Source organism: Eumetopias jubatus, unplaced genomic scaffold (assembly GCF_037043125.1).
Source record: "Eumetopias jubatus isolate StellerSeaLion01/CBP00866 unplaced genomic scaffold, mEumJub1_p1.0 scaffold_92, whole genome shotgun sequence".
Lineage (NCBI taxonomy): Eukaryota > Metazoa > Chordata > Mammalia > Carnivora > Otariidae > Eumetopias > Eumetopias jubatus.
This window is the reverse complement of record NW_028274898.1, coordinates 264,513-292,030: the sequence shown is the minus strand read 5'-3', so window position 1 is coordinate 292,030 and position 27,518 is coordinate 264,513. Positions and strand designations below refer to the sequence as shown.

Genomic DNA, 27,518 nt, shown 5'->3' with positions numbered 1-27,518 from the left:
AGAACAGGGCCTTGGAGTTGGGGAAGCAGGGAAGGAAGGCAGAGGCCAAGGAATTATGCGATTTCCCGCAAAGTCCCACTTGCGTGGCGACCTGTGTCAATGATGCCGCTTGGCTGAGGACGGCCAGCTGCAACCAGGTGATGGAGATGGAAGGGCCTTCGGGCCACTGGTTTCTGATGAAGGGGGCTCAAAGGCGAGGAGGCAGCCCCGTGGGAAACAGAGGTGGCACCAGCTGTGAGAGTGTCCAATCGAGGAAGAGAACAGTGTGTGTGTTTGGGGGTGGGTGGAGGTAGAATCAGAAGGAGAGCAATAGGAATCCATGCCCCAGAGCTACAAATGTGTGATTACCTCTGTGCCCTAGCGTGAAGGCCACGGAATATGCATGCGAGCCTCCACTTGCGAAACTGCACTTTTCTCTTGATAATCTTCCGTTTCATGGCACCGAGGGCTTTCATTGGGCTAAAGACTTGACACGCACACTGGCTGTCCTTCGATCCCTCTGTAGTATCACCGTCCGGCATGGGAGGGTTCTTCATGCAGATGGAAGCTTCCAAACCCAGCTCTGAAAAGAAAAGCACATTAACAGGATGCGCTGTTATTCATGATCTTTCTGAGCCTCCACCTGCACTGATGCCAAAGAAGGACGGTGGGCAGAATGAGAAAGGCCATCCGACAGGACAGAAGAAAGGAGAAGCCAGTGGACAGACTTTGATTATTTCCTGTTTTCTTCTTCTCTCTCACACTAGTCTGTAAGGATAAGAGTGCCACGAGGCCAACGTGCTCACAATCGACAAAAGTGAAATCGAGCGAAACAGAATTGGTAAAGAGAAGTAGTTCCGGGGAAGAGAAGACAAAGGCAAGGAAATCATGCTGGAACGAGGCTGTACAATTGGAGGGAAGAGATTATAGAGACCATCCAAAGACCAAGTTGAAAGGAAGCCTTTGGGGAGCAACCAAGGAAGAGAAAGCTGGGGAATTTACACAGCACGCCCCAACGTGTGGTACATTTCCTATAGGAACACCAGGTATAATATATGTCATGTATGTGACTAAAGATATAAAGGTGTGTGTCTGTATGCACGTATGTATCTAATGGAGAAAATGATTAAATAGGGGTTGGGGGACATGGAACATGACATTCTAACCCCCTTCCTGGTCAGCTGAAAGTGGAAAAAATACACAAATTCAAGAAGAATGAGAAAAGCAGTGGTGAGAAACAGGTGACCTGTTCAACACCATGGATGGATTTCAGGGGGAGCAGGTGGGAACAAAAGAGAGTAAAACCACCTGCCACAGATAGTTTGTATTCACCCCCATTTCATGGGTTGAAACCTATGTGATGTGATTGTAATGGGATGGTGTTGTGGGGTGAGACTTTGGGAGACAGATCATCCCATAAACGGGACTCATGCCCTACAAAAAGGCCCCACAGAGCTCTCTGTCCCCTCCGCCCTGTGAGGACAGAGCAAGAAGGTGGCCACCTCTGAACAGGAAGGCAGTGTCAACAGCACCGAATATGCACCTAGGTGGATTGTGGATCTACCGCGCCTGCAGAACTGTGAGCTATTGATTTCTGCTGTTGACAACTCAGCCTGTCTGTGGCATTTCTGTTATAATCGCCGGAAAGGACAAAGAACCTCGCATGGAGCCTGGTTTCCTGCTCAGGCCTCCGTGGAAGGTGAGTCACCGAGAGAGGGACTGACCCAGTAAGTTGAGTCGGGACCCGGACCGTGGGCGACAAGGAGAAGTCACAGAGAGGCTCAAGGGGGAAGACGGTAAGTAGGTCCCGTTCAAAGGCCCTTGTTGGGGCTGTGCATCCCCGAACACTCACTGAGCTCTTTCTCGGGGGCCTCTCCCCGGTGCCACCGAGCTGCTGCTTATGTCTCCGCCACGTGGGAACGGCGCCTCCCCATTTCTCAGGTAGTTCGGCGCCTGACAGAGGAGTCCCGGGCCACCCCAGGCTCCAGGAAGGGACACTGAGTGCGGGAGGGTAAGGAAGACACGACCCAGGGGAGGGTGGAAAAGCTCAGACGTCAGGAAATCCGAGCAGAGGCGGATTCTGATGAGCAGGAAGCTGGGAACGAGGCCCCAGAGATGAGGGGAGATGACGAACTAGACGGAGGATCAGAGGAGAGAGTGACGTGTGCACTTTATGTAAGAAAGTGGCCCCTTATTTGTTTAGAAAAGGGAAAAAACAGAAATAAGCCAGAGACCAGTATTTCTATTGTGAATGTGAGCGCCAAATAGGGAAGATGGGCTTGGAGATGCTGACGGAGAGAAAACCGGGCACAGGAGCCTTCCTGAGAAAGCCAGGGGAGATGGGGTCCGTGGAAGTGGGGCCAGTAGGAACCACTCCAGCCCCATGAATCATGCCCTGACACCATTTTCCAAGTGTGCAAGCACCACAGAGACCCCAAAATTAGACATGACAAATTCACAGATGTTATCAAGCAATTGTTGTTGAATCAGCCCCCCTAGAAACGATGTGGTTTCATGCAACCAGCATTGATGGAACGGAGATACCATCTGCACAGGTTCTGATGAGGGGACCGAGGGGACAATACGTAAGAAGATGACTAAGTTAAACAGCCAGGAAGTCGCAAGCCCAGGCCCTGGGACACAGCTGCCACTAAACACAGGCTCTTGCTCACCTCGCTGTATTGGAGCATCGTGGGGTTTGACCTCACCCCACTGCGGCCTCCAGCCATGAGCCGGTGATGACCAATGCGGGGACCAGAACGGCCTACTCCTGTCCCCACTCACCTTGGAAGGGCGGCCATTGGTTCCCAGGACCCAACTCGGCGTCCAGGCTCCCGAGGGTGCAGGAGAGGCCGAGCCTGGCTCTGTTGTCACCACAATCCAACTGCTGGTCCAACTGCAGTGGCAGAATATTGGCCACCTGGGTGCTTGGCTGTGTCCGTGCTCCTGAAGTCTGCACCTCTGCCCTTTGGAAAGTCCAGTTTCCGCTTGATGGCCCTTGGTGACAGGGAGCCTGCATCGGAGCTGAAGCAAGAAGAGATCTCAATGGGCTCAATCCCCGGGCTCCTTAGCTGAGCACTCCCAGACCACCCATGTCTGATGTCCCCGTCTGCCTTTAAGACCACACTGTGAGCAAGCACAAAGGCACACATGATATGTATGAAGGAGATGTCACCATTATGCCCCAGCCTGGGGATGCTGGGATGGCAGGTTCCAAGCCGGCAAAGTCCCTGAGGTGAAAATACCCCCTTGACGCCACCGGGCCTTTGGATGGGCACATGAGTTCATGCCTATCATTCAGTTAGTAGTAACCTTGGTCCTACAGCCTAGGGAGAAGATCCTAGAGAGGCCTCAGGGCATGTGGAGAAGGAGTTGTCGGTTGTTTCCCCCTCAAGAAAACGAACAGGGAAACAAGTTCGACCTCCAGGCTTCAGGTACCACTAGAGAACGGAGTTGCGAAGGGTACCTCTAGATGCTTTAGGTACCACTAGAGACGGGACCACGGACCAAGTTATGGGAACATTTCACAGCTCTGGAGCCTTTTGAGGTTTCTTATCTGCAATATCTGATTGCTTTCCCCCCACCCACACATCTGTATGCGATATATTCTATTGCCATTGGAGGAGGGGCTAACAGCTCTGAGTAACGTAGCAGCGGTCTGAGTCCCTTTGGAAACTTCCAGGCCAGAAGTACTACAGGATCAGACTTGTGGGTCTTCAGGGAGGGCATACAGCACCCAGTCCTCGCATCACACACCCCTCAGTGAGGTGTGGACCGCACTCCGTAATCAAACCCGCTCAGATTGCTACTGTGAAGGGAGTCCGTGTTCTCAGAAAGGGGGCTAACCAGAGACGTACCACAGCCTCTCGCCAGAGCAGGTCAGCCTCAGTGGGGCCTGGCGGCTCCCTGCCATGATTCCTGGTCCCTTGTGTGCATCTCATTCTCCCTAGTCTTTTCATCTGTCACTACAAACGATTCCATGAGTCTGTGACTGTTTAGCCTCCCTGGCAACGCCCTGTATCTCCTCTCACCGTGCGTTCTCCCACCTCCTTCTATCTGCTCTTTCCTGCCTGCGCTAGCAACGCCCCCAAGTCCTGTCCTCCCAAATGCCCACCGTGCTGGGGAACGCTCAGTCTCCTCTCTGCTGCACATACTCTCCACACCTCACCCTGCCTCTGGGGTCGCTTGGTCCTCTGGTCCCTCTCTGTCCTCCAGAATCACTTCTCCCCACGCCACACCAGGTGCCTCCCCAGCTCCCAGGGCTTCTGCCCCAAGCACGTCTCTCAGATGGGTAGGCCTTCCATCATTCCTCGAGGCACACTGTCACCAGTCATTGTTAAGCACAATTTAGGACATGTCATATGACTTTATGATACTTCCTACTGGGGGAAAGGCTAAATCGTCTGCAATTAGCAAATCTGGTTGGAGAAGGAGTTGTCAAAACCAGGTTCCCCATTCTCAAATGTTATCTTGAATGAAGGTATAAGTGTGCTTAAAATTATGACTCCTAATTTCCTCACGTTCTTTTATGGCTCTTTTCTCAACTACCAGGGTTCATTTAATCTACTCAAACAATGTGCTTTGCACATGCAGAAGAAAGGGAAAATATTTTATCAAACTCTGAAGGACCGTCCACTATTTTTAGTTTGCCTAGTGGGGAAAAGCCCTGGATGAAAGCTAAGGTTGGCAATTCCATGAGATTGGCCTGTTTCTACAAGGGTTCTCCCTGTGCAGGCAGGATGGGCCTGAGTAGCCCTCCTGCGGCCCTGTTGCTGGAATCACAGCCTATGCACACTGATCACACGCTGCCGTCAGAACCCCTACCCTGGACGGGCCGTGTATAATATAGACGCTGCATTCACTCATCTCAGCCCATCCACGTGGCTGAACGTTGCCCCCATGGTCCAGGGTGAATGGAAGGCCGTATCACACACACCTGCCTTCTGAGACATGTGTCTGAACCTTTCTCATCCCACTGCCCATGGGAACCCACACTTGGCCGTCAGCATCTCTGAGGGAATGTGCAGCCTTACAAGGGTGACAGGCAGCCAAGTGAGGAGCCTCCATGGGACCCCTGGTGAAAACAGAAAAGCCTGGGGACCTCTCAGCCCTGATTGCTTTGGGATGGAGAGCCTCTTTGAGACCTTGATCTCGCAGAGGGGCTGGACGAGCCGCTGGTTCTGCTTACACCACAGAGTGACACACAGGGTAGGGGTTGGCAGATGCATGGCTGAGTCACAGGGGTCTTTGGGACAGTCTTGCAACATTTTTGTTTACATTCACAACTGTTTCAAATAATTTGGTACAAAAGCAGAGATGAAAGTGTGAGCTCCATCCCCACCTACTCCCTGACAGGACTGAGTTGAGATCAATGGACAGCCTGATCTGGTGAGTCTGATGTCCCACTACCCACTGGCCAGAAGTCTTGAGCAAGTGACGTGACCTTGCTGAGCCTCAGCACCCTCAGCTGTCACAGGAGGTGCCACATGGACTCGAGAGTGTCCCTGTGAGGACCCGATGATTCCAGAGAAATAGAGGTGCTGCTGAGTGGGCACGGGGAGGGGCATGGTAGAGCACAAGAGTAAATAACTCTGTGTTTCATTTCTGCTTCCTGAATTGCTGTAACCCCTAGGAAGCCTTGGCTTCCTTACCCCTCGGAGAGGGATAGGAAACAGGGAAGAAAGTGGTCCTAGTGTGGAAAGGCTGTTACTGACCAAATAAGGTGAGGGACAAATCGTTTCACGGCCAATTTCACTATACAACATTGACACGGCAAGGAACATCTTATACTCCTTGCTGCTCCTTCAAAGTGATTTGATGAGCAAAGAAAGACTCCTAACGATGCCAATGCTTCTCCCAGAAGGGAAGGCCGAAAAATACCCTGAGTGGGAAGAAAGGGAAATTGGGTTTTAGCCTGCACTCCTCTGAGAGTGTGGCCCCAAGGGGGTCTGGCTCAGCAGGCAGCATTTTCTGAAGAATCTGGAGAGGGGAACAACTCTGCTTTGCTCCTGAATGAGGCCACGCCCACGTCAGGTGCACGGGCCATTGATCATTGATAGGACATTATGCCACTGAGCAGACACTTGACTGAAAACATATCCACATGGGGGAAAAGTCACTGACGCTGCAGGAAGGGTAAAAAAGCACGCCATCCGTGGAGGATGGAAAACCGGGGCTAGGGCTCTGGCTTCACTGAAACCATGGTGTACAGACAGGATTCGAGGCTGAGGATTTTCGATCTATATGCTCCAGAGGAACGTAGGCACCCCAGGAGCAAAATCTTTAAAATCAGCAACAAATGCTGATTTCCGATGCTACAAATATGGAGCTGACTGGAAACCTGTGTGGAGAGCCAGAGACTTTGCAGGAAGCACACAGGAAATAGAACTGGCAACAGAATTTCATGGGTAGCACAGAATTCTTCTTGCAAGAAATAAAAAGAGGTCTGTGACCCAGATGTCTCCAGGTGAGATAGTGGTGGCTGAGTTTTTGCCCTTTTCCCTCCATTTCTCCTCTCCAACCTGACTTGGTACCAACAGCCTGCCCTTGTGAGGGGGCCGGGTGACAGAGGGTAGTCTGAGACAGAAGGAAAGGAAATTTGTCTGATTCAAAACACACTGTTTTTTTTTTTGAAGTAGGCTCCATAACCAGTGTGGAGCTTAACCTGGGGCTTGAACTCACAACCCTGAGATGAAGATCTGAGTGGACATCAAGAGCTGGATGCATAACCAACTGAAACACCCAGGTGTCCCAGTGTTTTCAAAATTAACTCCAAGGGCAAAGTTCAAACCAGTTTGAGTCTACAGGGCCTGTTGCCACAGGTGCATGTCTCAGCCTATTTAGGTGGTTGGATACAGAGAAGACAGGCTTCCTTGGAGCCCCCGCCCCAGGAACCTTGTGCCCCTCACGTGGGAGTACTTACCATCTACATCCAGACCCAAGAAAGTTTCCAGAGTATCAAATATGGATGAGGCACTTGCATACGGCCTCCAGGTGTCTGGCAGGTCATGGCCAACTGAAGAAGTCAAACAACATTCGTCCAGTGAGTCCTGTGGGACTTCATTCTCTTCTGCTACTGGCAGCTCCCTGGGGAACCTGGTGTTACAGGGAGGACAGGAGATGCAACGAGAAGGTTGAGTCAACACGGAGTCCCAGCTGGTTTTGGTGGCAGGGAGGAGGGACTGGTCACAGGAAACCAATGGGAAGTCCCCATCAAGGGAGATGAACCATTCTGCCTCTATCTGGGGCCAGAGTGTGGCTGCACTGGGGATAGATCACGGAGGCGGGGAGGGAGCGAGAGCAGGAGGTGCTCAGAGCATGGACAGAATGGGAGCTTAAGGGAAGGAGCCTGAACCAGCCCTGTGCACAACAGTCACAACACATAGCACACTCAGAAAACAATAAAACCGGCATCAACACTTTTGCATACATTTTGTTGAAATTTACAGAAATCACCAAGACAACCCCAGATTGGCAGCATTGTAGATTCCTAGAAAGCTCGTATGTCCAAGGCCTACTTGTCTAAATACTGAGACATGAATTTTCGTTTTCCTAAACACTTCCCTTGCCATGAATTCCTGCCAACATCATAATGCGAAACCAGCAGCGACAGATGGGCTTTTTGGATGGATCCAATACAAAGTGTCCCTGTGACTGCTTAGGATACCTGCATCAATGGACAAGAGGTTCCTGCTTTTGGGGGGGGATTAAGAAAGGGGCCTCTAGAAGTACCACAGTGAAACAGAGAACACTGCTAACGGAAGATTTTGTGGGTGGCTGAATGGGTAAAATAGGTACGTTTAGCACTTTCTAGATTTGCCTAGATCTGAGATCACGAGATGTCACCATTGAATTAAAGCCCATGATTCTTCAGAGTTACCTGGGGCATATCCGGTCTTGGTCTTCCTCCAAAAGATCATTATGATTTTCTACAAACAAATACAGACCGGTCCAGTCACATAAACAGAACATTTGTACGTTAAAATTAAGTATCCAATACAACTAGTGCATGGGCATAATTACCCTTAGTGGGGCAGCAGGATACTCTGAGAGAAATCCTCCTGGAGGCCTCAGGTAGTACCTTGGGATTGTGCCTTGGTTTGCTTTCCTATACCATTGGGCATGAGCTCCCTAATGTGATAGGGCCACATCTCAAGTGTCTGTGTACAGAGTGAAACATCTGTTTTACCACAGATTCTGGGGAACAGCTTACATGCATTCTAAAACCTTACTGCAACAATCTCTCATTCCCTTATAATATAGTATGAGATGCTCTAGGTGTGAGGGTTTAAGGGAATTTAGACACAAAGACCAGGCTGATGGATGGAATCTGCAAACCCTCACAGCAAAAGGAATCTATTGTGTACAGTCCTTTGTGCTACACAGACATATGAGCCATGCATGGGGAGGGGCGATGCCCAGGCTCAGCTTTGCTTCGAGGAAAACATACAAGGAGGCTGATGGTAGAAGCGTTGACGTGCAATACTCCGACGATGACTCAGTGTAGACAGACAACACAGAGGATATAGACACTGGGGATCGGTGCAGTGAAAGCAGGGAAATGACAAATCCAAAGATACAGGTAAGGCTGACAACATCTTTGGACAGGCACAAAAATTCAAGGGATGTTTTTCGGGTCTACAAAGGAGAGCAGTGCAGATAAGGAGAGGCATTTAAAGGAAATCAGGAACAAAGACAGACACCTCTGCATATGCAGCTCAAGTGAGAGTGAGTTCGTCACATCTGCCTTGACTCCAATGTCCTAACTTCTGTCAGGAGCCGTAAGCATGGCTGGAGATGAGGAACAAACGGTAGGTCCCTGACTCACCTGATGTCTATGGTGAAAAGTCTATCCTGGGGCCTGACTCAGATCCCTATGTCTAGCGGGCTTCTACACAGCGATGACACATCTCAACGGAACCAGAGGTTGGATACCAAAAATAGTGGGGCAACTTGGGAGGCCAGTTGGAGGTTTATCACATTGACAGTGGAGGACTCACGAGCGGCTTCCAGAGGAGAACAGATGTCCAGATTTTGGAAAGAGTGAATGTCAGCCCTCCTAGAATTCCCGTGGGGGTCAGACAGGCCAGGAAATGCTGAGGAAATCATATAGTATTCATCCAGTGAGTCCCATGGGTTGTCCTGCTCTTCCACCACTGGCAGCTCCCTGCTGAACCTGGTAGGGTGGGGAGATCTGAACATTAAGACAAGAAAGGTGGACCTCCCACCATCCTAACGGTTTTGATGGGCAGCTGGGAATTACACTCATAAAAAAGGGGCACACCAATTTTTGACAGCAACAACTCTGCTCCTGTTCCAGGCGGCAGTGTGGTGCTGTGGGGGCAGTAGATATAGAGAACGGAAGGTGCTCAGGGCAGTGGCCACAGAACTAAGCTTCTGAGCAACAACCTGAACTAGTGTGGAAGTCATGACTCACAGCCTGCATGGATAATCCTAAAGGTGACTTCAACACATTTACGTAAATGTTGTCGATACTACCTTCACTGACCAAGTGAACGCGGGTGTTAAAAGGCATCTTCAAAATGGAGACATCTTGTGTCTTCAGTGTCTCTTTCTCTAACTACTGTGACAGGAGGTGTTCTTTTCCTATAATATATCCTCAATGTGGTAACACCAAAGAGTTAGAGGCAGATATGCCTCTCACTCTGGTTTTACCAAAAAGAGAAGAGGGGAATGCGGAGAATCCCTGTGAAGGATTAGTTCACAAAGTTCAACTGACTGCAGGTTATTGAAATGGAGGGGTCAATAAAAGGAACGTGACCGTGTTACACGGTGAAGACATACATCAAAGTTAAAAGAGATACTTTGTAATTGAAGAATGGATGCAATAGATATGTTCGGCCATTTCTATTTTTTCCTCGAGATGTAATCCTTCAGTTTAACCACTGAAATAACAACCCATGATTCATCAGAGTTACCTGGGGCATGCCTGGTCCTGGTCTTCTTCCTCCTCATGGTGGAATTGATTTTCTGTAATTATATAGAGACAGGGCTGGTCATGAATGAGATCCTTCTCGGTACGTTAATAATCCAGAGTCTCATGTTACCCACACACTCAGATACGTTCCATGTGAGAACAGGTTCAGTCAGAAGAATATGTCAGGGTGCCTCCGATATTGTCATGTGATAACTGGCTTGATTTCCCGGCCTGAGCCATTTGGAAAAATTTATTCTATCTAGGAGATTAACATCACAGTCTTCCCTGTCGTCTGTGCAAGCACTTGAACTTCTCTCTTTGACACAGATTCTGGGGAGCCAGCCTCCCTGCATTCTAAAAGGATCGCTGCAGCATTCACCCTTCTCTCGTCAGATAGCCTGGTTGTTGAAGGCTCAGTGGAATTTGTACACTGAGACTGAACAGATGGAATGCAACTACAGACACTCAAATTCAAGTGAGTCTTTGGTGCTACTCAGAACATTGGCCTGATTCATGTGGTGGGAGAATGCCAAGGCACAGCTCTGCTTCTGGAAACACACAATCAAGCTATGAGTAGAGACACTTAGGGTGGGTTTTCAGACAACTGTTTAGGAAGACAAGCCAACCTAAAGGAGACAGAGAATGGGGCTAAGAACAGCAAAACCAGTTAACCCTGGACAAGAATGCCAAGTGACTGCGGCAGGCACAGATTCTTAACGGACCCACCTCCGAGATGAAACATAGAGCTTATTAGAGGTGAAAAGAGACATTTCATCCAAATTAGGCCTGACAGACAGGTTTTATGGTCGTGTTGCTGAGGTGAGTTGAGCTTGTCGTGCCTGCCTTGGCCCAACAACGAAGTGACAGAGAAATCAAGGTAACATGGGCATGCCCTGGGACTAAGAAGAGAGCAAATGTGCCTCGCCCACCTGATGTCTGTGCTTAAAACTCAATCCTAGAGCCCAGTTCAGATCAGTTTGTCTCTACAGGGCCTGCCCACAGGGATGACCTCTCTCGGCACAGCAGAGGTCTGGGGTACAAAGAACAGGAGATCTTTGTGGGTGTCCAGGTGGAGCTTGATCACCTGGACAATGGAGTACTCACTGGTCACTTCCAGAGAGGAACAGACTTCCAGTTCCTCGGGTAGGATGATGGTGGTGCTCCTGTAAGGCCAGTAGGAGTCAGACAGGTCGGGAAGAACTGAGTATGTCAAGTAGTGTTCATCCTGAGAGTCCCTTGAGATGTCCTGCTGTACCACCTCTACCAGCTGTCTGCTGAGCCTGCAGGGTAGGGACAAGTGAAGATTAACCTAAGAGGGATCTGAAGTCATAAGTCCTGTCAGGCTTTGATGCAAGGCGGAAAGGAGTGGTCAAGAAAGCAAAGAGGGGAAGGACCCATTAAGAAGAGAAACGATTCTTGTTTTTGGGGGACACGTTGTGTTTCACACAGGGGCAGCTGTTCGAAAGGAAAGTAAGTGCTCGTGCACGGGCCAAATAGCAAGCTTCTGACGAAAGAGACTGAATTATCTCTGTGCCGTCCACTTATGACTCATACCACACGAGTCCCACAATGGTGGCCTTTCCCCTTCCATGCAAATGGCATTGAGTTCTGCATGTAGTGGCCAAGCACGGGCAGCTCTGGGGGCAGTGGACTGTCACAGAAATCTCATGCCAGGAAGCCCTCTTTCTCTCAACCTTGTGGCATCATAGAACATGTTTGTCTACTTGCTATGATATTTTAATGTTATGAACACTTGTCCACCCGAAATCTAAAGACAGAGAGCAGATGTGCATGGCTCTCTAAAGCACACAAGAATGAGCAAGCACCGTGGTCCCTGTGACATATTTGTTCACCCGGGTCAGCGGACTGTGGCTTACTCAACTCGAGAAGTCATTAAGAAATGGGAAGCAATCCCAGTACAACGGTGAAGACAGAGAACATTGTGAAACTGGTAATTTGTCCTTGACCGCATGGATAATACCGTGCTCGTCAGCACTTTCTGCTTCTCCCCGGGTGCCACTTTTGAATCCCCAGCCCCCGAGTGTCCAGAATTACCTGGGGGCAGCCGGCTCTTGTCTTCCCAGACCCTCCTGATCAGTTCGGTCTTCTGCAAATAATGAAGAGAAAGAATTACGTTAAGCACATTCGCCTTCACAGATGCCCACTCCTATATCCTGCATAGCACAGGACAGACATATAAGCACAGCAATACCAGGCAACTGTGAGTGTAAACATCCAGGAGCGCTTAGGTAAGGCCTCGCGGGCAAAAATTGGGATGGTACTCTTGAGTCATTAAACCAATATCCCTGATAAAACAAGCCATCCTCATAGCATCCTAAATCTTGAGTCTAGGCAAACAAACCAATTCTGTTTCTCAGAGATCCTGGGGGAACTCCCTGGCTGCTTCCTAGACAGTTGCTGCAATATTGAGGCTTTTTCCATCTGAAATTCCAACAGGTGAATGGTTTAGAGGAATCAGCCATGCAGATTAAACCAATGAATGGATTCTACACGCCATCAAATCAGAACAATCTTGAAAGCTACAAAGAAACAGGGGACACTCATGGGGTAGGGAAGTTTCAGGACCCTGCATTGCTCCAGAGAAACATACACTGTCCCATAGCAGTGGTCCAGTTCGGGTTCTCAGCTGACTTGAGATGAGATAAGACAAATGAAGACACAGACGAAGTGAAGAGCGTGAACCAGGGGAGTGCCATCTCCAGAGATATAGAAAAGGCTGCCAACAGCCTTGGCAGGCATCCAAATTCAGGGGCATGTTTCATGAATGGAAATTAGAGCCTTGCAAGAGAGGACTCGAGCTGAATTCATAATTAGGAGGTCTGGCAGTGACCTCGTGTGCCTGGGCTGGAGAGGTGTATGAGTCTGGCAGGGTGTGAGGAACAAGGAATATGGACACCACCTGGGGGACCACGTGGAGTTATAGCCCCTTTGGAATGGGAGCATTCATAGGCCATATCCAGAGTAGACCCAAATTCAGGTTCATCAAACAGGAATTTGCCATCACGGTAAGACTGGCCGCTGTCACGCCTTTCTTGCACATTTGAAGGAGCCAAAACACATTCATCCACTGTGTCCTGTAGGAATTCCTTCTTTTCAACATCCTGGGGCTCCATGCTATGCCGGGGGAGACAACAATGATAGAAGATCAAACCAGGAGGATCAGACACCATGGCTTCCTAGCTGGGGTTGATGGGTGTGATAGCGAGTGGTCCCAGAAAGCAATGGGGCTGTCCCCTTGGAGGGAAAATACTATCCCCCTATATAAGGAGCAGAGTGCGGCCTCCGATATGAGGAGCAGTGGGAGACAGAGCAGGAGATATTCTGTGCACTGGCCTCATAACCAGGTGACGGAGGAGGTGACTAAAACATCCCTGTCATACTCATGTCATAATTATGACTCCCAACACACAGAGGTTATCAAAACAAGTGGCTTCAACCCTTCTGCATACATTGCATTGACTTGTACATGCAGTGTCCAAGGGACTAAATATCCTGAGGCCTTACTGCCTCTCAGACATTCTGACTCCAAGGAATATTTTCTCAATATTTTGATGGGACATGCATTTATTCTTCAATTTCCTCTCTTGCTATCCAAAATCCTCCAACATGATGTCAAACAGACACAAAATTAATACACATCTCACTTTGGTTTTAACCACACAGGAGAAAACACCTGATTACCGGAATCCCTGGGTTTGCTCAATTCATGTGTGTCCACTCTCTGTAGGTTATTCAACATGAAAGGGAGTAAGAAAGTGACACCTACACAACTACCACATGAAAATAGATGACATGGTTAAAGGGCATATTCTGCTATTGACTGAATGGATGGACTAGTTCTAGGCAGCACTTTCTCTCTATCCCTGGATGTGAGCCAGCGAGGTGAGTCGGGACCCGGACCGTGGGCGACAAGGAGAAGTGACAGAGAGGCTCAAGGGGGAAGACGGTAAGTAGGTCCCGTTCAAAGGCCCTTGTTGGGCTGTGCATCCCCGAACACTCACTGAGCTCTTTCTCGGGGGCCTCTCCCTGGTGCCACGGAGCTGCTGCTTTTGTCTCCGCCACGTGGGAACGGCACCTCCCCATTTCTCAGGTAGTTCGGCGCCTGACATAGGAGTCCCGGGTCACCCCAGGCTCCAGGAAGGGACACTGAGTGCGGGAGGGTAAGGAAGACACGACCCAGGGGAGGGTGGAAAAGCTCAGACGTCAGGAAATCCGAGCAGAGGCGGATTCTGATGAGCAGGGAGCTGGGAACGAGGCCCCAGAGATGAGGGGAGATGACGAACTAGACGGAGGATCAGAGGAGAGAGTGACGTGTGCACTTTGTGTAGGAAAGTGGCCCCTTATTTGTTTAGAAAAGGGAAAAAACAGAAATAAGCCGGAGACCAGTATTTCTATTGTGAATGTGAGCGCCAAACAGAGAAGATGGGCTTGGAGATGCTGACGGAGAGAAAACCGGGCACAGGAGCCTTCCTGAGAAAGCCAGGGGAGATGGGGTCCGGGGAAGTGGGGCCAGTAGGAACCGCTCCACCCCCATGAATCATGCCCTGACACCATTTTCCAAGTGTGCAAGCACCACAGAGACCCCAAAATTAGACATCACAAATTCATAGATGTTATCAAGCAATTGTTGTTGAATCAGCCCCCCTAGAAACGACGTGGTTTCATGCTCCCAGCATTGATGAAACGGAGATACCATCTGCACAGGTTCTGATGAGGGGACCGAGGGGACAATACATAAGAAGATGACTAAGTTAAACAGCCAGGAAGTCGCAAGCCCAGGCCCTGGGACACAGCTGCCACTAAACACAGGCTCTAGCTCACCTCGCTGTATTGGAGCATCGTGGGGTTCGACCTCACCCCACTGCGGCCTCCAGCCATGAGCCGGTGATGACCAATGCGGGGACCAGAACGGCCTACTCCTGTCCCCACTCACCTTGGAAGGGCGGCCATTGGTTCCCAGGACCCAACTCGGCGTCCAGGCTCCCGAGGGTGCAGGAGAGGCCGAGCCTGGCTCTGTTGTCACCACAATCCAACTGCTGGTCCAAATACAGTGGCAGAATATTGGCTACCTGGGTGCTTGGCTGTGTCCGTGCTCCTGAAGTCTGCACCTCTGCCCTTTGGAAAGTCCAGTTTCCGCTTGATGGCCCTTGGTGACAGGGAGCCTGCATCGGAGCTGAAGCAAGAAGAGATCTCAATGGGCTCAATCCCCGGGCTCCTTAGCTGAGCACTCCCAGACCACCCATGTCTGATGTCCCCGTCTGCCTTTAAGACCACACTGTGAGCAAGCACAAAGGCACACATGATATGTATGAAGGAGATGTCACCATTATGTCCCAGCCTGGGGATGCTGGGATGGCAGGTTCCAAGCCAGCAAAGTCCCTGAGGTGAAAATACCCCCTTGACGCCACCGGGCCTTTGGATGGGCACATGAGTTCATGCCTATCATTCAATTAGTAGTAACCTTGGTCCTACAGCCTAGGGAGAAGATCCTAGAGAGGCCTCAGGGCATGTGGAGAAGGAGTTGTCGGTTGTTTCCCCCTCAAGAAAACGAACAGGGAAACAAGTTCGACCTCCAGGCTTCAGGTACCACTAGAGAACGGAGTTGCGAAGGGTACCTCTAGATGCTTTAGGTACCACTAGAGACGGGACCACGGACCAAGTTATGGGAACATTTCACAGCTCTGGAGCCTTTTGAGGTTTCTTATCTGCAATATCTGATTGCTTTCCCCCCACCCACACATCTGTATGCGATATATTCTATTGCCATTGGAGAAGGGGCTAACAGCTCTGAGTAACGTAGCAGCGGTCTGAGTCCCTCTGGAAACTTCCAGGCCAGAAGTACTATAGGATCAGACTTGTGGGTCTTCAGGGAGGGCATACAGCACCCAGTCCTCGCATCACACACCCCTCAGTGAGGTGTGGACCGCACTCCGTAATCAAACCCGCTCAGATTGCGACTGTGAAGGGAGTCCGTGTTCTCAGAAAGGGGGCTAACCAGAGACGTGCCACAGCCTCTCGCCAGAGCAGGTCAGCCTCAGCGGGGCCTGGCGGCTCCCTGCCAAGATTCCTGGTCCCTTGTGTGCATCTCATTCTCCCTAGTCTTTTCATCTGTCACTACAAACAATTCCATGAGTCTGTGACTGTTTAGCCTCCCTGGCAACGCCCTGTATCTCCTCTCACCGTGCGTTCTCCCACCTCCTTCTATCTGCTCTTTCCTGCCTGCGCTAGCAACGCCCCCAAGTCCTGTCCTCCCAAACGCCCACCGTGCTGGGGAGCGCTCAGTCCCCTCTCTGCTGCACACACTCTCCACTCCTCACCCTGCCTCTGGGGTCGCTTGGTCCTCTGGTCCCTCTCTGTCCTCCAGAATCACTTCTCCCCACCCCACACCAGGTGCCTCCCCAGCTCCCAGGGCTTCTGCCCCAAGCACGTCTCTCAGATGGGTAGGCCTTCCATCATTCCTCGAGGCACACTGTCACCAGTCATTGTTAAGCACAATTTAGGACATGTCATATGACTTTATGATACTTCCTACTGGGGGAAAGGCTAAATCATCTCCAATTAGCAAATCTGGTTGGAGAAGGAATTGTCAAAACCAGGTTCCCCATTCTCAAATGTTATCTTGAATGAAGGTCTAAGTGTGCTTAAAGTTATGACTCCTAATTTCCTCACGTTCTTTTATGGCTCTTTTCTCAACTACCAGGGTTCATTTAATCTACTCAAACAATGTGCTTTGCACATGCAGAAGAAAAGGGAAAATATTTTATCAAACTCTGAAGGACCGTCCACTATTTTTAGTTTGGCTAGTGGGGAAAAGCCCTGGATGAAAGCTAAGGTTGGCACTTCCATGAGATTGGCCTGTTTCTACAAGGGTTCTCCCTGTGCAGGCAGGATGGGCCTGAGTAGCCCTCCTGCGGCCCTGTTGCTGGAATCACAGCCTATGCACACTGATCACACGCTGCCGTCAGAACCCCTACCCTGGACGGGCCGTGTATAATATAGACGCTGCATTCACTCATCTCAGCCCATCCACGTGGCTGAACGTTGCCCCCATGGTCCAGGGTGAATGGAAGGCCGTATCACACACACCTGCCTTCTGAGACATGTGTCTGAACCTTTCTCATCCCACTGCCCATGGGAACCCACACTTGGCCGTCAGCATCTCTGAGGGAATGTGCAGCCTTGCAAGGGTGACAGGCAGCCAAGTGAGGAGCCTCCATGGGACCCCTGGTGAAAACAGAAAAGCCTGGGGACCTCTAAGCCCTGATTGCTTTGGGATGGAGAGCCTCTTTGAGACCTTGATCTCGCAGAGGGGCTGGACGAGCCGCTGGTTCTGCTTACACCACAGAGTGACACACAGGGTAGGGGTTGGCAGATGCATGGCTGAGTCACAGGGGTCTTTGGGACAGTCTTGCAACATTTTTGTTTACATTCACAACTGTTTCAAATAATTTGGTACAAAAGCAGAGATGAAAGTGTGAGCTCCATCCCCACCTACACCCTGACAGGACTGAGTTGAGATCAATGGACAGCCTGATCTGGTGAGTCTGATGTCCCACTACCCACTGGCCAGAAGTCTTGGGCAAGTGACGTGACCTTGCTGAGGCTCAGCACCCTCAGCTGTCACAGGAGATGCCAAATGGACTCGAGAGTGTCCCTGTGAGGACCCGATGCTTCCAGAGAAATAGAGGTGCTGCTGAGTGGGCATGGGAAGGGGCATGGTAGAGCACAAGAGTAAATAACTCTGTGTTTCATTTCTGCTTCCTGAATTGCTGTAACCCCTAGGAAGCCTTGGCTTCCTTACCCCTCGGAGAGGGATAGGAAACAGGGGAGAAAGTGGTCCTAGTGTGGAAAGGCTGTTACTGACCAAATAAGGTGAGGGACAAATCGTTTCACGGCCAATTTCACTATACAACATTGACACGGCAAGGAACATCTTATACTCCTTGCTGCTCCTTCAAAGTGATTTGATGAGCAAAGAAAGACTCCTAACGATGCCAATGCTTCTCCCAGAAGGGAAGGCCGAAAAATACCCTGAGTGGGAAGAAAAGGAAATTGGGTTTTAGCCTGCACTCCTGTGAGAGTGTGGCCCCAAAGGGGTCTGGCTCAGCAGGCAGCATTTTCTGAAGAATCTGGAGAGGGGAACAACTCTGCTTTGCTCCTGAATGAGGCCACACCCACGTCAGGTGCACGGGCCATTGATCATTGATAGGACATTATGCCACTGAGCAGACACTTGAGTGAAAACATACCCACATGGGGGAAAAGTCACTGACGCTGCAGGAAGGGTAAAAAGCACGCCATCCGTGGAGGATGGAAAACCGGGGCTAGGGCTCTGGCTTCACTGAAACCATGGTGTACAGACAGGATTCGAGGCTGAGGATTTTCGATCTATATGCTCCAGAGGAACGTAGGCACCCCAGGAGCAAAAACTTTAAAATCAGCAACAAATGCTGATTTCCGATGCTACAAATATGGAGCTGACTGGAAACCTGTGTGGAGAGCCAGAGACTTTGCAGGAAGCACACAGGAAATAGAACTGGCAACAGAATTTCATGGGTAGCACAGAATTCTTCTTGCAAGAAATAAAAAGAGGTCTGTGACCCAGATGTCTCCAGGTGAGATAGTGGTGGCTGAGTTTTTGCCCTTTTCCCTCCATTTCTCCTCTCCAACCTGACTTGGTACCAATAGCCTGCACTTATGAGGGGGCCGGGTGACAGAGGGTAGTCTGAGACAGAAGGAAAGGAAATTTGTCTGATTCAAAACACACTTTTTTTTTTTTTTGAAGTAGGCTCCACAACCAGTGTGGAGCTTAACCTGGGGCTTGAACTCACAACCTTGAGATGAAGATCTGAGTGGACATCAAGAGCTGGATGCATAACCAACTGAAACACCCAGGTGTCCCAGTGTTTTCAAAATTAACTCCAAGGGCAAAGTTCAAACCAGTTTGAGTCTACAGGGCCTGTTGCCACGGGTGCATGTCTCAGCCTATTTAGGGTGTTGGATACAGAGAAGACAGGCTTCCTTGGAGCCCCCGCCCCAGGAACCTTGTGCCCCTCACGTGGGAGTACTTACCATCTACATCCAGACCCAAGAAAGTTCCCAGAGTATCAAATATGGATGAGGCACTTGTATACGGCCTCCAGGTGTCTGGCAGGTCATGGCCAACTGAAGAAGTCAAACAACATTCGTCCAGTGAGTCCAGTGGGACTTCATTCTCTTCTGCTACTGGCAGCTCCCTGGGGAACCTGGTGTTACAGGGAGGACAGGAGATGCAACGAGAAGGTTGAGTCAACACGGAGTCCCAGCTGGTTTTGGTGGCAGGGAGGAGGGACTGGTCACAGGAAACCAATGGGAAGTCCCCATCAAGGGAGATGAACCATTCTGCCTCTATCTGGGGCCAGAGTGTGGCTGCACTGGGGAGAGATCACGGAGGCGGGGAGGGAGCGAGAGCAGGAGGTGCTCAGAGCATGGACAGAATGGGAGCTTAAGGGAAGGAGCCTGAACCAGCCCTGTGCACAACAGTCACAACACATAGCACACTCAGAAAACAATAAAACCGGCATCAACACTTTTGCATACATTTTGTTGAAATTTACAGAAATCACCAAGACAACCCCAGATTGGCAGCATTGTAGATTCCTAGAAAGCTCGTATGTCCAAGGCCTACTTGTCTAAATACTGAGACATGAATTTTCGTTTTCCTAAACACTTCCCTTGCCATGAATTCCTGCCAACATCATAATGCGAAACCAGCAGCGACAGATGGGCATTTTGGATGGATCCAATACAAAGTGTCCCTGTGACTGCTTAGGATACATACATCAATGGACAAGAGGTTCCTGCTTTTGGGGGGGGATTAAGAAAGGGGCCTCTAGAAGTACCACAGTGAAACAGAGAACACTGCTAACGGAAGATTTTGTGGGTGGCTGAATGGGTAAAATAGGTACGTTTAGCACTTTCTAGATTTGCCTAGATCTGAGATCACGAGATGTCACCATTGAATTAAAGCCCATGATTCTTCAGAGTTACCTGGGGCATATCCGGTCTTGGTCTTCCTCCAAAAGATCATTATGATTTTCTACAAACAAATACAGACAGGTCCAGTCACATAAACAGAACATTTGTATGTTAAAATTAAGTATCCAATACAACCAGTGCATGGGCATAATTACCCTTAGTGGGGCAGCAGGATACTCTGAGAGAAATCCTCCTGGAGGCCTCAGGTAGTACCTTGGGATTGTGCCTTGGTTTGCTTTCCTATACCATTGGGCATGAGCTCCCTAATGTGATAGGGCCACATCTCAAGTGTCTGTGTACAGAGTGAAACATCTGTTTTACCACAGATTCTGGGGAACAGCTTACATGCATTCTAAAACCTTACTGGAACAACCTCTCATTCCCTTATAGTATGAGATGCTCTAGGTGTGAGGGTTTAAGGGAATTTAGACACAAAGACCAGGCTGATGGATGGAATCTGCAAACCCTCACAGCAAAAGGAATCTATTGTGTACAGTCCTTTGTGCTACACAGACATATGAGCCATGCATGGGGAGGGGCGATGCCCAGGCTCAGCTTTGCTTCGAGGAAAACATACAAGGAGGCTGATGGTAGAAGCGTTGACGTGCAATACTCCGACGATGACTCAGTGTAGACAGACAACACAGAGGATACAGACACTGGGGATCGGTGCAGTGAAAGCAGGGAAATGACAAATCCAAAGATACAGGTAAGGCTGACAACATCTTTGGACAGGCACAAAAATTCAAGGGATGTTTTTCGGGTCTACAAAGGAGAGCAGTGCAGATGAGGAGAGGCATTTAAAGGAAATCAGGAACAAAGACAGACACCTCTGCATATGCAGCTCAACTGAGAGTGAGTTCGTCATATCTGCCTTGACTCCAATGTCCTAACTTCTGTCAGGAGCCGTAAGCATGGCCGGAGATGCGGAACAAACGGTAGGTCCCTGACTCACCTGATGTCTATGGTGAAAAGTCTACCCTGGGGCCTGACTCAGATCCCTATGTCTAGCGGGCTTCTACACAGCGATGACACATCTCAGCGGAACCAGAGGTTGGATACCAAAAATAGCGGGGCAACTTGGGAGGCCAGTTGGAGCTTTATCACATGGATAGTGGAGGACTCACGAGCTGCTTCCAGAGGAGAACAGATGTCCAGATCTTGGAAAGAGTGAATGTCAGCCCTCCTAGAATTCCCGTGGGGGTCAGACAGGCCAGGAAATGCTGAGGAAATCATATAGCATTCATCCATTGAGTCCCATGGGTTGTCCTCCACTTCCACCACTGGCAGCTCCCTGCTGAACCTGGTAGGGTGGGGAGATCTGAACATTAAGACAAGAAAGTTGGACCTCCCACCATCCTAACCGTTTTGATGGGCAGCTGGGAATTACACTCATAAAAAAGGGGCACACCAATTTTTGACAGCAACAACTCTGCTCCTGTTCCAGGCGGCAGTGTGGTGCTGTGGGGGCAGTAGATATAGAGAACGGAAGGTGCTCAGGGCAGTGGCCACAGAACTAAGCTTCTGAGCAACAACCTGAACTAGTGTGGAAAGGAAGTCATGACTCACAGCCTGCATGGATAATCCTAAAGGTGACTTCAACACATTTACGTAAATGTTGTCGATACTACCTTCACTGACCAAGTGAACGCGGGTGTTAAAAGGCATCTTCAAAATGGAGACATCTTGTGTCTTCAGTGTCTCTTTCTCTAACTACTGTGACAGGAGGTGTTCTTTTCCTATAATATATCCTCAATGTGGTAACACCAAAGAGTTAGAGGCAGATATGCCTCTCACTCTGGTTTTACCAAAAAGAGAAGAGGGGAATGCGGAGAATCCCTGTGAAGGATTAGTTCACAAAGTTCAACTGACTGCAGGTTATTGAAATGGAGGGGTCAATAAAAGGAACGTAACCGTGTTACAAGGTGAAGACATACATCAAAGTTAAAAGAGATACTTTGTAATTGGAGAATGGATGCAATAGATATGTTCGGCCATTTCTATTTTTCCTCGAGATGTAATCCTTCAGTTTAACCACTGAAATAACAACCCATGATTCATCAGAGTTACCTGGGGCATGCCTGGTCCTGGTCTTCTTCCTCCTCATGGTGGAATTGATTTTCTGTAATTATATAGAGACAGGGCTGGTCATGAATGAGATCCTTCTCGGTACGTTAATAATCCAGAGTCTCATGTTACCCACACACTCAGATACGTTCCATGTGAGAACAGGTTCAGTCAGAAGAATATGTCAGGGTGCCTCCGATATTGTCATGTGATAACTGGCTTGATTTCCCGGCCTGAGCCATTTGGAGAAATTTATTCTCTCTAGGAGATTAACATCACAGTCTCCCCTGTCGTCTGTGCAAGCACTTGAACTTCTCTCTTTGACACAGATTCTGGGGAGCCAGCCTCCCTGCATTCTAAAAGGATCGCTGCAGCATTCACCCTTCTCTCGTCAGATAGCCTGGTTGTTGAAGGCTCCGTGGAATTTGTACACTGAGACTGAACAGATGGAATGCAACTACAGACACACAAATTCAAGTGAGTCTTTGGTGCTACTCAGAACATTGGCCTGATTCATGTGGTGGGAGAATGCCAAGGCACAGCTCTGCTTCTGGAAACACACAATCAAGCTATCAGTAGAGACACTTAGGGTGGGTTTTCAGACAACTGTTTAGGAAGACAAGCAAACCTAAAGGAGACAGAGAATGGGGCTAAGAATACCAAAACCAGTTAACCCTGGACAAGAATGCCAAGTGACTGCGGCAGGCACAGATTCTTAACGGACCCACCTCCGAGATGAAACATAGAGCTTATTAGAGGTGAAAAGAGACATTTCATCCAAATTAGGTCTGACAGACAGGTTTTATGGTCGTGTGGCTGAGGTGATTTGAGCTTGTCGTGCCTGCCTTGGCCCAACAACGAAGTGACAGAGAAATCAACGTAACATGGGCATGCCCTGGGACTAAGAAGAGAGCAAATGTGCCTCGCCCACCTGACGTCTGTGCTTAAAACTCAATCCTAGAGCCCAGTTCAGATCAGTTTGTCTCTACAGGGCCTGCCCACAGGGATGACCTCTCTCGGCACAGCAGAGGTCTGGGGTACAAAGAACAGGAGATCTTTGTGAGTGTCCAGGTGGAGGTTGATCACCTGGACAATGGAGTACTCACTGGTCACTTCCAGAGAGGAACAGACTTCCAGTTCCTCGGGTAGGAAGATGGTGGTGCTCCTGTAAGGCAGTAGGAGTCAGACAGGTCGGGAAGAACTGAGTATGTCAAGTAGTGTTCATCCTGAGAGTCCCTTGAGACGTCCTGCTGTACCACCTCTACCAGCTGTCTGCTGAGCCTGCAGGGTAGGGACAAGTGAAGATTAACCTAAGAGGGATCTGAAGTCATAAGTCCTGTCAGGCTTTGATGGAAGGTGGAAAGGAGTGGTCAAGAAAGCAAAGAGGGGAAGGACCCATTAAAAAGAGAAACGATTCTTGTTTTTGTGGGACACGTTGTGTTTCACACAGGGGCAGCTGTTTGAAAGGAAAATAAGTGCTCGTGCACGGGCCAAATAGCAAGCTTCTGACGAAAGAGACTGAATTATCTCTGTGCCGTCCACTTATGACTCATAACACACGAGTCCCACAATGGTGGCCTTCCCCCTTCCATGCAAAGGGCGTTGAGTTCTGCATGTAGTGGCCAAGCACGGGCAGCTCTGGGGGCAGTGGAGTGTCACAGAAATCTCATGCCACGAAGCCCTCTTTCTCTCAACCTTGTGGCATCATAGAACATGTTTGTCTACTTGCTATGATATTTTAATGTTATGAACACATGTCAAAAAGCGAAATCTAAAGACAGAGAGCAGATGTGCATGGCTCTCTAAAGCACACAAGAATGAGCAAGCACCGTGGTCCCTGTGACATATTCGTTCACCCGGGTCAGCGGACTGTGGCTTACTCAACTCGAGAAGTCATTAAGAAATGGGAAGCAATCCCAGTACAACGGTGAAGACAGAGAACATTGTGAAACTGGTAATTTGTCCTTGACCGCATGGATAATACCGTGCTCGTCAGCACTTTCTGCTTCTCCCCGGGTGCCACTTTTGAATCCCCAGACCCCGAGTGTCCAGAGTTACCTGGGGGCAGCCGGCTCTTGTCTTCCCAGAACCTCCTGATCAGTTCGGTCTTCTGCAAATAATGAAGAGAAAGAATTACGTTAAGCACATTTGCCTTCACAGATGCCCACTCCTATATCCTGCATAGCACAGGACAGACATATAAGCACAGCAATACCAGGCAACTGTGAGTGTAAACATCCAGGAGCGCTTAGGTAAGGCCTCGCAGGCAAAAATTGGGATGGTACTCTTGAGTTATTAAACCAATATCCCTGATAAAACAAGCCATCCTCATAGCATCCTAAATCTTGAGTCTAGGCAAACAAACCGATTCTGTTTCTCAGAGATCCTGGGGGAACTCCCTGGCTGCTTCCTAGACATTTGCTGCAATATTGAGGCTTTTTCCATCTGAAATTCCAACAGGTGAATGGTTTAGAGGAATCAGCCATGCAGATTAAACCAATGAATGGATTCTACACGCCATCAAATCAGAACAATCTTGAAAGCTACAAAGAAACAGGGGCCATTCATGGGGTAGGGAAGTTTCAGGACCCTGCATTGCTCCAGAGAAACATACACTGTCCCATAGCAGTGGTCCAGTTCGGGTTCTCAGCTGACTTGAGATGAGATAAGACAAATGAAGACATAGACGAAGTGAAGAGCGTGAACCAGGGGAGTGCCATCTCCAGAGATACAGAAAAGGCTGCCAACAGCCTTGGCAGGCATCCAAATTCAGGGGCATGTTTCAAGAATGGAAATTAGAGCCTTGCAAGAGAGGACACGAGCTGAATTCATAATTAGGAGGTCTGGCAGTGACCTCGTGGGCCTGGGCTGGAGAGGTGTATGAGTCTGGCAGGGTGTGAGGAACAAGGAATATGGACACCACCTGGGGGACCACGTGGAGTTATAGCCCCTTTGGAATGGGAGCATTCATAGGCCATATCCAGAGTAGACCCAATTTCAGGTTCATCAAACAGGAATTTGCCATCACGGTAAGACTGGCCGCTGTCATGCCTTTCTTGCTCAGTTGAAGGAGCGAAAACACATTCATCCACTGTGTCCTGTAGGAATTCCTTCTTTTCAACATCCTGGGGCTCCATGCTATGCCGGGGGAGACAACAATGATAGAAGATCAAACCAGGAGGATCAGACACCATGGCTTCCTAGCTGGTGTTGATGGGTGTGATAGCGAGTGGTCCCAGAAAGCAATGGGGCTGTCCCCTTGGAGGGAAAATACTATCCCCCTATGTAAGGAGCAGAGTGTGGCCTCCGATATGAGGAGCAGTGGGAGACAGAACAGGAGATATTCTGTGTACTGGCCTCACAACCAGGTGACGGAGGAGGAGACTAAAACATCCCTGTCATACTCATGTCATAATTATGACTCCCAGCACACAGAGGTTATCAAAACAAGTGGCTTCAACCCTTCTGCATACGTTGCATTGACTTGTACATGCAGTGTCCAAGGGACTAAATATCCTGAGGCCTTACTGCCTCTCAGACATTCTGACTCCAAGGAATATTTTCTCAATATTCTGATGGGACATGCATTTATTCTTCAACTTCCTCTCTTGCTATCCAAACTCCTCCAACATGATGATGTCAAACAGACACAAAGTTAATACGCATCTCACTTTGGTTTTAACCACACAGGAGACAACAGCTGATTACCGGAATCCCTGGCTTTGGTCAATTCATGTGTGTCCACTCTCTGTAGGTTATTCAACATGAAAGGGAGTAAGAAAGTGACACCTACACAACTACCACATGAAAATAGATGACATGGTTAAAGGCCATATTCTGCTATTGACTGAATGGATGGAATACTTCTAGGCAGCACTTTCTCTCTATCCCCGATGTGAGGTCTCCAGAGGTCACCAGGAAAATTCGTAGTCCACAGTCTTCACACTTACCTGGGGCACATTGGCTGTTGTCCATTTCTTTCCCTTCGATCATCTTGACTTTCTGAAAATCAGTTCCAAGACAGCAGGTGACACTAAGGAAATCATACTTCCCATATTACCAACACAGTGACCACCCACACTGCAAGGACATTAAGATTCTCAGGGCAAGACCCTAGTGCTCTGGCAGGGATATTCCAGGATGGCCAAGGTTAAGTCTTACGAGCAGTGCACAGGACTGCTCCCTAACCTGCTGCAGAAATTCACTTTCTTCTCCCCCACAAATTATCCCAATATCCTCCTCTGATGGGAGTCTGTAAAAAGAGTTCCGAATATATTTTCCCCAGAGGTCCTGCGGAGGAGTCCAAGCACTTTCTTGAAGTGTTGCTGCAAAATGGGGTTATTCCATGACATACCATGGCTCTTGATGCTTCCCAGGAATTTATTCTTGAAACTAGACTAATGAATCAACTGTAGAAAACCTCAAATCAAAAAGAATCTTTGGTGTTCTACCGACACAAAAGCCATTTGGTCTGAGTGATGCCAGAGCCCAGCTTGGCTTCATAGGAACATCCAGGCAAGGTAATGACACAGTTGTTTTCAGATGACCACTTGGCTAAGTTGAACCCACATAGAGAAGATTGTGCCTGGGCCTGAGAGCAGTGAAACCAGGGAAAGCACCTTTCCTTGATATGCAGGTATGTGAGCCAAAAACATTGGACAGGTCTAGGCCCTCGAGAGATATTGATCCTAAAAAGAAAGTGTCATTGCATGGAACAAAAGACAGTTGATCCACGTAGGGTATCTGACAAGACTTTGTGGATGTCCTACTGAGGTGGGTAGAGCTTGTCACCCATGACATAGGTTCAATGGCCTGACACGGGGGCCAGGTTGACAGAGGCATGGCCGCTGCCTAGGATGGTTGAAGGCTCCCTGACCCACCTGATGTCTGTGTCTCCACATCCATTATGTCCTGATTTAAAGCAAAGTGTGTCTGTAACGCCCGTGTATAGAGATGACCTTCCTCAGTGTAGACAAGGTGTGCAGAACAAACAACATGGACACTACCTGGGGGACCACGTGACGTTTCATCCCCTTGGGTGTGGGAGCATTCACAGGCGAAATCCAGAGCAGAGCCGAATTCCTGTTCATCTAATGGGAATTCGCCAGCACTGTAGGACTGGTCGTTGTCACACTCTTCTTGCAGAGTTGAAGGAGTCAAAACAAACTCATCCACTGTGTCCTGTAGGGCTTCCTTCTTTTCAACTTGCTGCTGCTCCATGCTGTGCCGGGTAGGACAGGAATGACAAGAGATCAAACCAGGAGGATCAGACACTGTGGCTTCCTAGCTGGTTGGATGGGAGTTATATGGAGTGGTCACAAGAGGCACAGGGCACCGGCTGGAGAGGGAACAAGCACACCAACCTATAAGAGGCAGAGTGTGGCTGCCCGGGGCTGGGAGAGCAGGAGCTGATCCTCAGAGCACTGGCCACAGAAGCACTGACTAGGAATGAGACTCCACCCTCCCAGCAGGATGCGGTCACAACAAGAAGCACAGT

At 49.4% G+C, this 27,518-nt stretch overlaps 1 protein-coding gene across 1 annotated transcript; it reads right to left on the bottom strand.

The window, feature by feature from the left end:
• Window positions 1-138: 138 nt before the first annotated feature.
• Window positions 139-27,241, bottom strand: LOC148161681 (NBPF family member NBPF6-like). Its single transcript, XM_088020632.1, has 4 exons — window positions 27,028-27,241; window positions 2,834-3,003; window positions 744-747; window positions 139-562 (listed from the first exon to the last, which is right to left on the bottom strand). Exons 1-4 carry the CDS (start codon window positions 27,239-27,241, stop codon window positions 345-347), a joined length of 606 nt encoding a protein of 201 aa, XP_087876758.1. The 3' UTR covers window positions 139-344.
• Between the last annotated feature and the right edge of the window lie 277 nt (window positions 27,242-27,518).